The 14,947-nt window shown below is 44.7% G+C and overlaps 1 protein-coding gene across 10 annotated transcripts in view; it reads left to right on the forward strand.

Annotated features, from left to right (window-relative positions):
• ppargc1a (peroxisome proliferator-activated receptor gamma, coactivator 1 alpha) overlaps positions 1–14,947 on the forward strand; it is a 235,511-nt gene that overhangs the window by 208,767 nt on the left and 11,797 nt on the right. For 4 of the 10 annotated variants that reach the window (XM_046379996.1, XM_046380001.1, XM_046380000.1 and 1 more), the window contains exons 3-7: positions 8,415–8,609; positions 9,603–9,728; positions 10,845–12,186; positions 13,105–13,150; positions 13,357–13,430. In XM_046379996.1, coding sequence (XP_046235952.1) covers positions 8,415–8,609; positions 9,603–9,728; positions 10,845–12,186; positions 13,105–13,150; positions 13,357–13,430 — 1,783 coding nt within the window. The remainder of the gene's footprint in view (positions 1–8,414; positions 8,610–9,602; positions 9,729–10,844; positions 12,187–13,104; positions 13,151–13,356; positions 13,431–14,947) is intronic. The other 6 variants (XM_046380002.1, XM_046380004.1, XM_046379997.1 and 3 more) reach the window with 3 other exon arrangements.

Here is a 14,947-nt window from a genome sequence, read left to right on the forward strand (position 1 = left end):
TTTGTTCAATTTTGGCAGTGACTTTGAAAACACACACAAACACACACACACACACAGTGCAGATATTTAAGAGCAGCTTGATTCTCAAAAGTTTGACAGACGAAAGAAGCGTTTCGCTACCCTCTGTGGCTGAATTTTGACCACACCCTGCCTCAGTGATGGATGTAGCTGGGTGTAGTCTGTAACCCGTAGCCTCACCTGACAGTGGAGTACACATGTGCGTCACTGAAGCAAAGCTAGAAATTAAACAGCTAGGATTCAGCAAAAACAAGAGCAGCTCGGGTTAGCACTGATTAGCTCTGTTAGTCTTTGTTAGTCTAGTAAGGTCAGATTGAGGAAGACTTTTTCGTTCAGGAGGCTTGTGTTCCTTCTCGAAAAAGCATTTGTCAAGTACATTTAAGTCTCTTATTTTGTGTGTTTAATTTTGAGATGATTCATAATTTAGTTAATTTGATTTTAACACATCGTTGGCCAAGTGCACTGCAATCTTGTACTGTACATGTGAAGGACTAGTTTCCCCCTAGTCCCTTTTTAAGAGCTTTGTCATCCATGCAGAAAAAAACCTCCCCGTTCTAACTAAGCTTTATGATGTGCACTGCATGCTTATAGCTCAAGCTTATTTCCCCCCCCCCCCCGCCCAAGCATTTAAGTCTGCACAGGCCTCAAATAGTTCAAGAGGCTCTCCGAGGCTCTGCTGATGCATGAGTGACTGGATGCTTGGATGACTCACTTGCTGTCCAATCAGTAGCTCCCGAGTCTACACTGAAAGCAGAAGCTTTTACAGACATTTGGTCACTGCAGACAGAAAACATCCCCTCCACTTTTTGTAAAACAAATACTTGCTTGAATGAATATATTATTTAGTATAGAATATGAATTAGAGGAAAAGTTCATCTCTAGGAAATGGCAATTTCATGGACTGACATGGACTGTTTAAAAAAAGAGGGTTTATACCCAGTCCTAATTTACTTTTGTATTAAGAAATTGTACTTAAACATGATTATTTGGCACAAGTACAGCACAGGATGCTTTTTATCAGGGGAACTGTAAAATATGTGCGTTGTGAAGTGGTCTATCCAGGATAAATCTTCTGCATTTATCTTCCATGGCAGTGCTGTTGACCTCAGGAAGTCAACAGCTCTAAAATTGTCTGCTTGTTAATCAGCTCTTTCCAGACGACCATTTTCAGGCTATACCATGGCCAGCGAAACCTCTTTTCATATGGCTGTGGGCTGTGTTGTATAATAACTTGATGAGCAGATTGGGAAGGACGCTTGTCATCAAGTGGTCAGTGACCATTTATCATGCTGCATTTGGCAGGCATTTCACAGTCTGGGTGTGTGTGCAGGTGTGGTGGGTCTGAACTTAAGCTGTGAAGGTGAGCCCACCCAAACTAAAGGTAACATGATTGGTATTCCACAGAGAACAGATCCTAGATTAAGATGAAATAGAGCTCAACATTCAACGTTGATGCTACAAAGAAAGACTCACAGCTTTCATGCCCCCTTCATCCTTTTTCACAGCATCCTTGAATCATTTCAACAGGTTGGGATTGTATCGACTTAAGTGCACAATTCCTTTGATGTGTTTTCTGTTCTTTACTTGCAAAGAAAAAAGATAGGGTGCATCCCCACATCTTTACCACTCGCACAACATGCAAAGCCTTGTGAAGCCCTTAGTGTTTGGCCAGTGCTGTTACATGTGCAGCCCATACACGTATAGCACTTGAAAGTGCACAAGAAGGAAAACTGCTCAGATAACGCGCTCACAAAGTCATGACACGGATAAGAGGCAAACATTCTGCAGTGGCAGCCTTCTACCTGGATCCAGGAGCGACAAGGCACACGCTCGCGCACACAGAAGTCAAGGTAAAAGATAATGCATTTATTTAGTAATCAGCAAATAGCTTTTCTGCATTGGGTAAGTGGTGAAGCCTGTGAGGCCTTGATAAGATCGTTTGCTTTCAGGTGTTTCCCTGTCGCACCTCGTATGCCATTGAGTGCAAATTGAATAGGGTGACCTTTTTTGCAGCAGAATCAAATTGACTGCATTTCCCCCAAAAGATTCTTCCATTTCAATTACCATAAATTTGTGATATTGCATCCCCACCGTCATATGCACAAACATGCACACAGAGATGTGGAATAGGACAATGACACAGAAAAGCACCTTTTGTTTGAAGGACTATAGAAACACTATATCTTGTCCACTGTACCCTGACTCTCCTTGCACTGGCATCTTTCCGAGGAAGACATTACTGTGACAAATGAAACGCCACAAACCCTCGATGGCTTGGCAGGGCCTGAAAGGTCAGGAGCTACATTCGTGTGCAAGTGTACGTATGTGTGTGTGTGCGTGTGGTTGTAAGTGTGTAAAGGTGGTGTCAGCAGCGGATAATAACACTGAGTCCTCGGTGCGAAAAACAAGAAGTTCAGGTCCATTCTGCTTCCCCTCGCAAATCTATGTAAATGTCAAAACCAAAGTGACCAGCCTCCTGTGTGTGTGTAATTGTTTTATGGATAGCTACGCTTGACTGCTGATGGCAGACTTACATTCCAGCCAGGAAATGTGGCAGTGTCCATTTAGAGAGATGGATATTGGAAACAGTCTCTGTGCTCCTTTTTTCCCGTCTCTCGCTGCACTCGCTCTGTTCCCCTCCCTGTGTTCCTCCAACGCATTATCAACAGTGTAACAGCATGTTCAAAGGCCCCTTGCTTAGTGGTGCACATTCAGAGCTGCCGACTTAAGCAAATAGCTATTTGCATGCCATTAGGCGAAAAAAGCAGAGGGAAGCACCATTCCTCATCCCATCTCTGCATCTAGCTGAATATTCCTTATTCCAGGCTCCAAATGTCTGTTTTTTCCCCCCCTCCCACTGTGACCGTCAAAGCAAGTCAAAGTCAGAGCAATCACAGCAATCAGTGCTTCCTCGTGCCAAGCCGATTGGGAAGTAGCTGCCAAAACAAAAGAGTGAGTGTCCAATCATTATGATGGTGTGTGATTCTGTGGTGTTAGCAAACGGTTGCTTGGACCATCTGTTGGACGGCTGGAGTAGGAAAACAACAGCAGCTTGGGGCAGGACTGTGGATGGGTAGGCTCCACCAGGACACACCAAACCCCCCCTGTGATTCTGTCGGCTGTTTGGATAGCCGTGTGCGAATGCATGTGAGCTGATATGAACACAAACGGGCATGTGCTAATTGCAGTTCCTGAATGGAAGTTATTAATCTTATCATATATGGATTATTTTTATAATCCATATATGATAAGATAAAATAAGGATGATGTTTCATTGGTGGTTTGCATTGTCTCTCTCGCTGTTTGAACTCTAAGATCCATTCTAAATTTTTTTTGGCTGTGTGTGCTTTATGTGGAAAGCTACACAACTGACTGCGTGATTTTTGACCCCAAGCTAGAGGGACACGGCCTGGTGGGTCTAAAAGCATGTGACGGTTTCAGCTGATCTCAGCAGATGTGTGACAAAGTTCAGGTGCTTAGTTTTAGCAACAGCATTCCCGGGGTCAAAGGATTTTTCCTCAGAGAAGTAGAAAGAAAAGCACTGCTAACATCCCTTGGGTAGGTGTCTCAATCGGATCTGGCCCGTGTCAGGATGTGTAACGACAGTTCTCTTTCTTTCTTTGGCTCTCACACACGGATATCTCATCTTTTCACTTTCTCTTTTCCTCTCTCCTTCCCACATCAGCTCATCTGATAGTGCTCTAACAGTCTCAAATGGTTCCCAGGAGATGCATCATCTCTGCACACACACACACACATCCTGGTCCTCATTGATGGGTTCAGCCGTTTCCTCATTGATAACTCACATCACCTTCTAAACTGAGACGGACATCTGGCACATAAACAGTCGGCATCAGCAACAGAACTATTTCTTCATTCAGAGAGCTGCCATTTTCGTTTAAATGGAGGCGAAAGATTGCGAGTTTCTGCAAGAGTGAAGGGATTATCACAAGTCAAGTTGTGGTGTTGCAGCTAAGTAGGATAGAGAAGCCGAAAATGAGCTGCCTGGTGCTCGGACCGGACAATCTTGTCTTCATTTAGAGTGTACAAGATTTAGCAACTCAGAGCTCAAACCATCATGATAAACCAGAATATGTACTGAACCCAGAGCAGTGACAACAGAGGGGTGACAGAGGGTCTGTGCATCGCTTTTGATGAACACGGAGACATACTGTTGGCCACCAGTACTGTGCTTCTTGTGTCTGTCACACATCAACCCTCAATATCAAGTCTATGGGATCATTTGCTTGGGAAATTCAGTTTGGGAATAGAAAAATGCTCTGTTGACTCTGTAGTCAGAAGGAAAATGGCAGGAGATTTCAGTTTGCTGCTGTGCGCTACAGAGCCAGTCACAGCCCTGACCACAATGGGGGTTTAACATTTAGTTTTATGATTTGGAACAGGCTGCGTCACCACCACCTTACACACACAGACACACAGAGGGACTTAACAGTGTTATGTATGGTTTCATCGCTCCATATAGGCCATAATCACCCTCTCTCCATCTCAGTAAGCTCATGCTAAATGACCAGACATCTCTGGCGGCTCCCATGATTTGTCTCTCCGCCGTGCATCGCGCCGTCCCTTGCCCTCCCTGCTTCTCCTTCCTCCCTCTTTCTCTGCTCCCATATGTTGTGCCTGTGCGACCGGCCGATGTGTTAGGCCTGACTAACGCCTTAACAGCAAGGCTGACGTTGATTTATTTCCTCTGAAATCTGGGGGCCGGGGGTAATAACACAGAATGACATTATTTGTTTATCAAATCCAAGGCTGCTTTTCTTGGCAGAGTCGAGATGTGATGACTTGATACGACCCTCTCACTCGCCATGCACACATATACCCCCCACAATTTCTGATTGTGCCATGATTAGAAGGTCCGGCTGGTCGCTTAACCTCATCTAAAGGAATGTTTTTGAAATCTGACAGAGCAGAGAGCAGAGGGAAAAAAAAATAAAGATTGAGATGAAGCAATGCAATTAAATTGTCAAGGCACAGATTTAACCCTGCCATGCAATTTGGGGGCCAATTTATTAAGAAAGTTTTCTGTCTGAGCTAACTGGATGCTGTTCCTCTATCTGCAGAAAGAGAGAAGGATAGAGTGAGCAAAAAGAGAGTGCGAGTAAACAGTACTTTAAATACCAGATGACCCATTTAATGGGAGATATTTTATCTTCCCACATCCAGAGTGTCTGCCACATGTTCTGCCTCTCATTTGTAGATAACAGCGGGGCTGTTGAAACTGCATCTCAGTGTTATTCAGTGATCAGTTCTATCATTTTGGCACTTTCACAACATATTTCGTTCCTTTTAACATGTAAATGATGCATTGCCCGAAAAAGCTCGTTAAAATTTGATCCCTGGCAAATTTGCTCAGGAGCTTGGAATCCTCAAGAAGCAATTAGCAGATTTAATTTGGCTATTTGCCCCAGTGTTCAGAAGTGAATGTTTGTTTAAAACAGCACCTTAACCTTCTGTTATCAGCTGTGTGAATAGTATCTCCTGGAACACAATGCTGTGCTGTGGAACTCAATAAAAGAGTTAAAGGCAAGGACAATCTCAAAGACAGCCTGCCTGATAACAAAAGGCCCTCACCTAATAATGAACAACTGGAGTTGGCTTTCTTTTCTCCGACGTAGAGAAGCTGGGGTGAAGGAGGGGGGAGAGAATCTCTGCCAGCACTTGCCAGCATGTTTTATGGCTAATTGAAGCATTTGGAATAAAACAGCCACAAAATGGCACCCTTTAGAATTGGAGCGGGGTTAATATATTGTGATCCCACAATTAGCCCAGGATTGTTAAGATCTCTTTAATTCGGTGAGGTCCATTAAGCCGGATGGGCAAGAAAGTGCTCCCACCGAGACAATTTTTCTCTTCTCTCTTTGTTCTTTCTGCCCTCTTTTCCTCTCAGCAGCTGTTGGAGTAATCAATATAAGTGGACATGGCCATCAGCAGGTTGCTAGGTTATTCTGGCATCACACCCTTTGGGTGCCATAGACCCTGAAGTCCTCCCACACAGAGACTTTGTTTATGAATATGTAAGGGATAAGTGAGCCATGAGTGTGAGTGAGTAGACTGACTTTGGTAAGGAAACTCTGCAAGGTGTGGTCCTTAAGCTAGCCTTCGAAAGCTCACCTTCCTGGGCAGGGGCATTAGATCTTGCTCTCTCCAGGGTAGAAATGATCACTGAGGTTTGCTCTTTACCCAACATTCTCAAATCCCCACTTGGCCTATAAGTGCCTTCACTAGAGCTGCAGCAGCGGCTGCAGCATGATCGTCACAACTCAGGGTTTTACAAGTGTCTCTTTCAGAATATGAGAGTCCCTTCTGGGTTATCTTGGGGGATGCAGCATGCCTCTGGGAGCTTCCCAATTGCTGGAGGTTTTTTTTAAACAGGATTGAAATCGGTGCATTTGAGCCTGCCACAGCTTCAAAAATTGCCCAATCCTTTCTAAACCATGACATAATGAAGCTTGTACAGCCCCCTCAACTTTTAATGTAACTAGTGTCACACTGGCATAGACTGCAATTTCTACAGAATGTATATGGTTGAACTTACTTGAGAGAGGTGAATAAAACCCTACCCAAATACAGCATTGCTTATATAGTTGGTGAGGCCAGACCTAAACAGATGGCTGACTCATTAAAGACTCATTTGTAATAATCTAAAATGATCCTGCTTTCAATTTCACGTGTGTAGATGTATGTTTGGGCTAAGAAAAGGCTCGGGATTTATTGGCGGTTAATACCTACCTGCTTAGTGCTCAGGTAATAACTTTGGTTGCTGGAAAATGGTGAACATTTCAGTAGCGGAGGGTTCCAGCACAGGGGATTTGAAGCTCCTTGCAAGTAATTAAACAGCATGCCACCTCATACATAGCAATTTCCTGCAAGGAATTTGCGTGCCAATGCGACATGATCCCAGTCTACGCTGTGTTATCTCTGTAAAATATGTCCCCTTTATCATTTTTTTAATAATGACTGAGTGCTTTCGTTTTTAGGAGAAAATCTACTCAATGAACATCAAATTAATTCACTATCAGCAAGCTAACTTAACGTCCAAGATATCTGTGTCATCTATAAATGAAAATTGGAAGGGGGAAAACATTAGATGTTATGTCATTGGTAAATCCAGACCTGCTCCCAAAATGCTATCCGTGGTGGGTGTAAAATTGTGCAAAATCAGTGGGATGAACACAAACAAGTGGGTGGGTAAATTTTGTGCATGTTGGAATCTGAGTCTTCTGAGGTATATTGCTGGAATCTTAAAGGTTGGTGGCCCCCTTACCGTGATAATGGTCACACACCTTCGCTGAGCAATGATAATCCTGCCCTGTGCATAAAGGGATTTATTCTTGTTGGGCTGGCCACAGAACTGTGGTGACGACGCTGTTTATCTTTCCACTGTCTTAAAGTCTCCTGGGCTTTTATGGCCCTGGAACTTGCAGTTCCTGTTGTCACTTGTCACTGCACAAAGGCACAGCCGTGCGTACACATAAACACACACACACACACACCCCTTCGTCAAGCAACCTGCATTCCTCTTGCTCTTTAGGTATCAATATGCAACTTTCTGTTGTTTTTTTCTCTACATACATCCATAGTTCTTATGCCCAGTGAATCTCCTGTGTCGATAGCTATCTGTTTTTCCTGAACTATCCATCTCTATATATACATCTCTCTGTCTCACACACATTTAAAATCTCTCCCATGAAATAGCTAGCTGCAGCAAGCACACAGCTCCTCTGGTACATCAGAGAGAAGCTGAGTGGCAAACAAGCTTTATTTTTCATGAAATGTTGATGTAAACTTCTCGCTGTCGTGAACAGTAGCTGTCATGCCAACATACTAAATATATCGCATTTATTTAGTATTAACGGTTGGTAATGTGCCTTATCTGAGGATTGCTTGCAAACATCTTGTCGGCAAGCCAATCATTTCTCACTTTTGTGGGCAAAGATTGAGGAGAGTCAACTTGCACTCATTGTTTTCTTTACCCCCTCAAACCCCTCCATGCCACAATGCACCCCGACCCATTCCTGTCTTCCCTAGATACTTGCTACTTGTCAGGCCTGGTAATGGGTTTCTTGGGGAAGATATTATTTTGGTCCAGTAAGCTGCATGCTTAAAATATGAGTGACAGGCTTGACTCACTTGCATTGGGAGAGAATTTTGTTTTTTAAAAGGCTGCCAGAATAGAGCAAGCTCTGCTGCAAAAAAATAAAAAAAATAAAAAAAATCTTCCCACTCTATTAACAATAAAAGTCTGCATGCAACCACCCACCACCTTTACTTCCCTGAAAGGAAAAAGAAAGAGTTGCAACTCCTGACTAAAATGTCCTATTTTTCCTGTCTCTCTGTTTTTCTGCCTCTGTCTTCCCCCTTTTTCCCCTCCTAAGAAGATAGATGAAGAAAATGAGGCCAACTTGCTGGCAGTGCTTACAGAGACCCTGGACAGCATCCCGGTGGATGAGGACGGATTGCCTTCGTTTGAGGCCCTGGCAGATGGGGACGTGACCAATGCCAGTGACCGGAGCTGTCCCTCCTCCCCTGACGGCTCGCCACGCACCCCAGAGCCCGAGGAGCCTTCCTTAGTAAGACCAACACCTCCTCCTTTGAGAGATTCTCCAATCAGTGTGTCAACACATATACCTGAGACGTGACCTCCAACCTTGCACACATCATTGATTTTTTTGCTAGTGCTTGGCAGACCAGATACAATTTCTCAATGGAACGGAGCACCAGAAGTGTCCATTTGTCTGCTAGACTTTATTTATTTGGCAGTGCCCAAACCGCACTCAACCACATTTGCCACAATGTGTTCAGCGTATGTATACTGAGAGCATTCAGAGATGCAGATGTAGGGAGGGAAGAAAAGTAAATGGAATGGATCAGTGTGTTTGCTGCTCAGTGCTAATTACATAACAGTGCTATTGTGGAGCCAATTCAATGATATGAACACTGTGGTGGGGCCAACTACGGTTGACACAGTGCCACAGGCCCTAAAATCAAGCCGGCACATAATGAAAGTAAGGGAAAAAAGAAATCCATCTCATCTTGTCTGCTCTCAGTGGGTCTCAACTAATCCCTCTGTGCCCGAGTCATCTTTTTTGGCAAGAAGACACACCTCGTGATGAGAAGTCAGCTTACCTTTTTTTTTTGTTTTTTATTTTTTTGTTGTTGTTGCTTTTACACGTAACCATACCATCTGGGCATTTCTCTAGCTAAAAGTGTTTGACCTAAAATGTTATGTTATGTTCCGGTATTGTTCATTTTATTCCATGCCGGTCCCTTCCAAATGACCTTTAGCCACATGCCCCAGAGTGTTTATTCAATCACATTTGAGAAGCCTGGCTTTGTGTACACAAAAACACCTGCACAGGAAGAAAGACTTACTTACACATACTGTAAACTGCTCTAATCTCTAAAATGTGTCAGTGATTTTATCTTTTCTATGATTTTATCTTTTGCTAGTACGTTTGCAAAGCACTGGCTGTCTGATTGAAAGAAAATGGTCATTTGCATAACCTACACTGCCTTCTCCCTCCCTCACCACTTTTTCTTGTTCTGTTTGGGTCCATTCGCAGCTGAAGAAGCTCCTTCTGGCACCCGCAAACTCCCAGCTCAGCTATAATCAATACACAGGTGGCAAGGCACAGAACCATGCAGCCAGCAGCAACCACCGGATCAGACCACCACCTGCCGTCGTCAAGGTAGTGACACACGCACACAAATACACACACCGCCTTGCTGCTTATTTCACTCCTGTACACACATTTTCTGTTAGTGTTTGTTTATTCTCTCTCACTCTGTTCCTCTCCATTCTCTGTCTCATTTCTTGCTCTTTCTCCCTCCCTTTCACACATTTCTTGTTTTGGTGGCCGCCTTTAGAAGATGTTAGACTACTGCTCTAGTCTACTATCCCAGGGGGCCATCTCGTAATGAAAACAGGCTGATTGCTGTTGGGCTTTCCAGGCGAGGCATCGGCACCGTTGTCTCATTAGCTCCACCACTTATCTGCCTTGGTATGGTGCCTGTTGAAAAAGAAAAAAAAAAAAAAAAAAAAAAACAGCGACAGGCGCTCTTGCGGTGAGATTGATGCCTCTAGACGACAAGATCAAAATATCAGACTTGATGTTCTCATTAGACGGCTCTCAAAAGGACTTCTTTTTTTCCTAAATGGTTTGGGTTGAGAGAACATTTTAGTCAATGTCAGTATCATGTGATTACGAATGTGAAATAAAATGATTGTGATCTCAGTAATCTGATTGCACTTCATGTCCGTATGCAGCATACTGTATGTTCTGCATCATATACACATTACAGCACTTACTTGCTCTTGTTCAGGAAAAATGTCTGAAATCTGTATTTGTTATGCTCAAAATCCTCTGTATGTAAAAAGCATCCCCATGTGATTATACTGTGTGGTAAACACAACACACACAGATTTGTGTGTGTTGTGCGTACTGTGTTTGCACATGGAGTGCGTCAACCTTCCTCACAGATTCTATTTTCATACTGTGCCTTTGAGTCATCCATTTCTGGAGCACAGCGAATGAGGCCTCCCGGAGGACATGGTGCGCGTACAGAGTGGCGCGGTGGTGCTCGGAGGGCCATGCAATTAAGATGATGGGCGGACCGCACTCCCACCATTGCCTCCCAGATAGTTGGGCAACCACTGTGTTCATGCTGCTCTCTCTGGTTGCAAGTCTTTCTGCTGGCAACTAAAGCTTTCTTTCCACAGACAGTACAAACAACAGTGAGCTAAACTTTTTATTTAAGCAAACTACATAATTTTCTGTCTCTCTTTTTCTCACTGCGTTGCACAGACGGAGAGCCCCTGGAATGGTAAAGCAAGAGGGGGCTCCAGCCAACAGAACCGCCCGGTGAGGCGGCCCTGCACTGAGCTGCTGAAATACCTAACGGCCACCGATGACATCCTGCTCCACACCAAAGCCAGTGAAGCCAAGAGCACCTGGGGGGGTGCCAGTAGCAGAGACAAGAGTGGCTTGGGTCTTGGCGCGTCTTCCTCCTCCTCTTCGCCTTCCTCGTCATCAACCTCCTCGTTCTCCTCCCTCTCTTCCACGTCGTCTTCCTCTTCCTCCACCACCTCCAAGAAGAAGTCAGCTGTACCATCTCAACAACAACAGCAGCAGCAGCCGCCGCAGCAGCATCACCAGCGAGGTGAGAGCCGGGCTGCAGGCGAATGTAGTGTGGCTGGTGTTGGGGCTGGGAAGTGGCAGCGTTGCAGTCACGATGACGGGTTTGAGGAGTCGGAGGGGGCTTCTATCCCTGTCGGCCACAGAACCTCCACCTGCGGCCATGTCCGCCCAAAACTGGAGCACGGGCCGCCCAGTGAAGAAGGAAGGCCGCCAGGCGATGTGGGCCGCCTGGCCGCCGCTAGGTTTATTAGGTATATGCATTCATATTCTCTCCCTCCCCGAGAGGTGAGTCACAGCTGTGAGCATTGCCGAGAGGCTGCGGGCGCCACTCAGGCTAGCGAGGGCTTTGGCAGGCAAGGCCGTCGTAATAGTAATGGTGCCAGCCGTGCACCCCATAAGCACATCACAGTGACTATTAGGAAAAGAGATGAGAAGCCGGGGCACCCCTTACTTAGCCAGCTGCTCACCTCAAAACAGAGACCTGCTCACTATCAAGCCCATTTACTCCCACCTAAGATCACCCCTTTACCCAGCACTCTGAGCAAATCAGCAGGTAAGAGGTCTGAGAGCCCAGGCCAGGCTGTTACAAAGGTGAAGGATGAAGAGTTGGAGGATGAAGGGACTCCTGATTGTAGAAACCGAGCAGTAAGCCAGGTTGAAGAGCCTGACTCAGGGTCCCTGTTGTCACCTCTTGCCTTTGATCTGGCGAGCTGGGTTAGCCAGCCAGACTCAGGGCTAGACTTGGGCTTTGGACTAGAGCTGGGGTGGCTAAACCATGGGGAGGATGTTGACCATGATGATGATGATGATGGTGTTGTTGTTGACGATGATGTTGATGACCATGTCATGGGCAGCCCTGCAGCGGTGCTCTCACAAGGCCCACCAAGCCCACTCTTCCCAGATACTAGAATTGCAGAGCCCACCCCTCCCTGCATCATAGAAGGGCAAGGGCACCTACACAGGCAGGCACTCAGCGAGCACCCCGACGACCAGGGCCACCTGTTGTTAGGTAATCATGACTGCATCCCCCCCACTGGCCTTATCTCTGCTCTCTCTTCTCCCTCTCCTGCTCTAACCACTTCCCAGTTTGACTTCACAACTAACCCCTATTCTAATACAAATCTAACAGTCATTCTGAGGGCATAAACAACAAAGGCAACAAACAGCCTGCTAGTCAATGCTTTTTGCTAGTCCCAGAGGCATTCTTTTAAATTTAAATCGAATGAAAGTTTAAAAAAAAAAAAAAAAAAAGGAGGGGGTGGGAAAAGGGGCGAGCCTTGTCTTGCTACTGTACGTCTTGTATTCACAAAGTCGACCCTTGAACCATCTTTGGCTGATTGAGCTGAGTGTGCTGAATACGTACTTCTAGACTCAGAGCCCAGTTGCTGCTCTTTAGCGTCGTGCTACTAAAGCCACGTTCCCTTAGCTGGAGCACAAGTCGGCCAGAGCCTCGGGCAACTGCACAAGCTTCCTTGACTCTCCTTTCTTCCTTCTTTTTTTCTCCCCTCCTCTGCTGTTGGTGCATGCGATTACGACTTTATTGTCAAGGGAGGGGCTCACCCACTGTCATGTGTCTTGTTTGTGGCATTGTCTCGTTGTGTCTTTATTCCATTTCTATCTATTTGTTGTCTTGAGCAGGGTATGTCTGTGTCTAGACACCTGTGAAATACACACCATCACTTCATCCTGCCTCACAGAGTGAACAGTCTATCCTAAGAGAATAAATTGTTAAAATGGGGTCAATCTAAAAAGACATGCTTTGCACAATAGTGTCCATAGAAAGACTTTCTAATGGGTGTTTTTGTAGTGATAATTGTATTTAATGAGCCAATTTGAGATCAATTGTTGCAGAATGTGGACCTGTTCTCTTCTGCCATGATTGTTATACCTAGATCAATAATTACCCATGCTCCTTTGTGTTCTGCAGCCAAACCAACCACCTTGCCACTTCCTTTGACCCCAGAGTCTCCAAAGTAAGTGTGAGAAGTTTTTCCACATTATTCCAGGCAACAATCAACAAACGACAACAAAAAAAAAGACAAAGCCAAACAAAACTTTACAGGCTACAGTCCAAATTGAGGCGTTTTTGTGACTCATTTCCATTTCTTAGATCACAAAAGCATTTAAAATCTTACTCTAACCTGACAAGTAACATTTTGCAATCTTTTCTGTCTTCCAGTGACCACAAGGGATCACCGTTTGAGAACAAAACCATTGAACGCACATTAAGTGTGGAGATTGCTGGAACCCCAGGTAAGCTCACACTTCTGATTATTTGAAACACACCTCCCTGCTGGAGCTAGTAACGGGTTAACTCTGGTTCCAACATCTTGATAGTTCCATCACAGTTCAAAGTTCAAGGTGAAGGCAAAGGAGAACATTTTTATGTGCCTGAGTATTGATTAGGCTTTCCAATCTCTTCAGGGTTTATTAGCAAACCCCTCTGATCCTCCACGACCTCCCCCTCCCCCTCCCCTGTTACTGAGGAGTTAACATGCTTTTCCTCTTCCTCTATCAGATCCTAATGCTCTCTGACTGACAGCTTACTTACCCTACACTTCATGGAAATTGAAATGGCAGTGGTATTGTTTTAATTGGTTTTGCAGTCTAATTCGGTTTTGCCCACATCATCTGTGACTTCCTTTCCTTAGGTCCATAGGTAGACATACAGGCAATTAGATCAGCTGACTTGGCCATAATTTTCCAGTGTTAAGACTTAAATGGAGTCAGTGTTAAGGTTTTTTCAGCGTATTTGTTGATCCTTTTGTGTTACTGAGTTATAATCTAACTACAGACTCAGATGAGCGCTAGAGGCAAAATGTAATTTGAAGACAAAAATGAATAGAATGTTCACAAAAGTTGTAATATTCCAGTTTATAGTCTATTAAATCTCTTTCGCTCTCTGTGCAAATTATGTCAGTAATCACCCTACCTCTCCCTCCCGCCTTCACCCACAGATTAATCATCTAAGGTCAATAAAAACAAAATGTCTGCCCCTTAGCCTCTCATACAGTGCACGAGCCCCTTAGGGTATTCATTTACCAGCAAAGGAAATGGTTCTTACCCATATCTTCTACTTAGTGATCATGGGGGATGGAAATTTGTGGCACATCAGACCGCAAGAGGTCTCCCTCCGTCCCTCTGACCTTGGTCAAAGTGCCGTTTAACCCTTTTGTGTAGATAAGCTTTCGGGGTCAAAGGGGATGCTTGTTCTGACCTAAATAAAGGAAAGAGCAGGGCTTCTAAGCTCTGGGGCAATCAAGCAAGGTTAATTTTTTTCCTGTTTTACTACACGTGGGTGAGTCTATTGACCTGTGGCCAAATCTTGATATTCTTTCTGTTCCAACGCCCCTGACTTCACAGTACTGTACACCGTCCTCTGTAAATTTTGGATTGAATATTACCAGGAAAGCAATTTGTCCAGAAACCTCCAGGTTACTCAGATCCCAGTAAGGTGACTTTTGTGTCCTTTTCAGATTTAGAGTAATGTGCCACTACAGTGGAGATTGTGGTGGTGTTACTGATAACCAGATGGAAATTAGGAAGGTGGGCGGTTCCACCCTGCACCTTTAAGGCCGTTGGAACTTTCCATGGGTTGCTGACACCAACATTATTTTACGGCCGTTAAATTACGCCTTTATGATTAGTTGTAGTAGTAGTGCTTACTGCTTCACAGAAAGATAGGCGTAATGAGTTATCTTATCAGTTGAACATAGATCTGAAAGTTGAACTGACCTAACGATGTTTGCAGATAAATAATATGACTTCGG

The sequence above is a fragment of the Scatophagus argus genome, chromosome 23 (genome assembly GCF_020382885.2).
Source record: "Scatophagus argus isolate fScaArg1 chromosome 23, fScaArg1.pri, whole genome shotgun sequence".
In the NCBI taxonomy this organism is placed as follows: domain Eukaryota; kingdom Metazoa; phylum Chordata; class Actinopteri; family Scatophagidae; genus Scatophagus; species Scatophagus argus.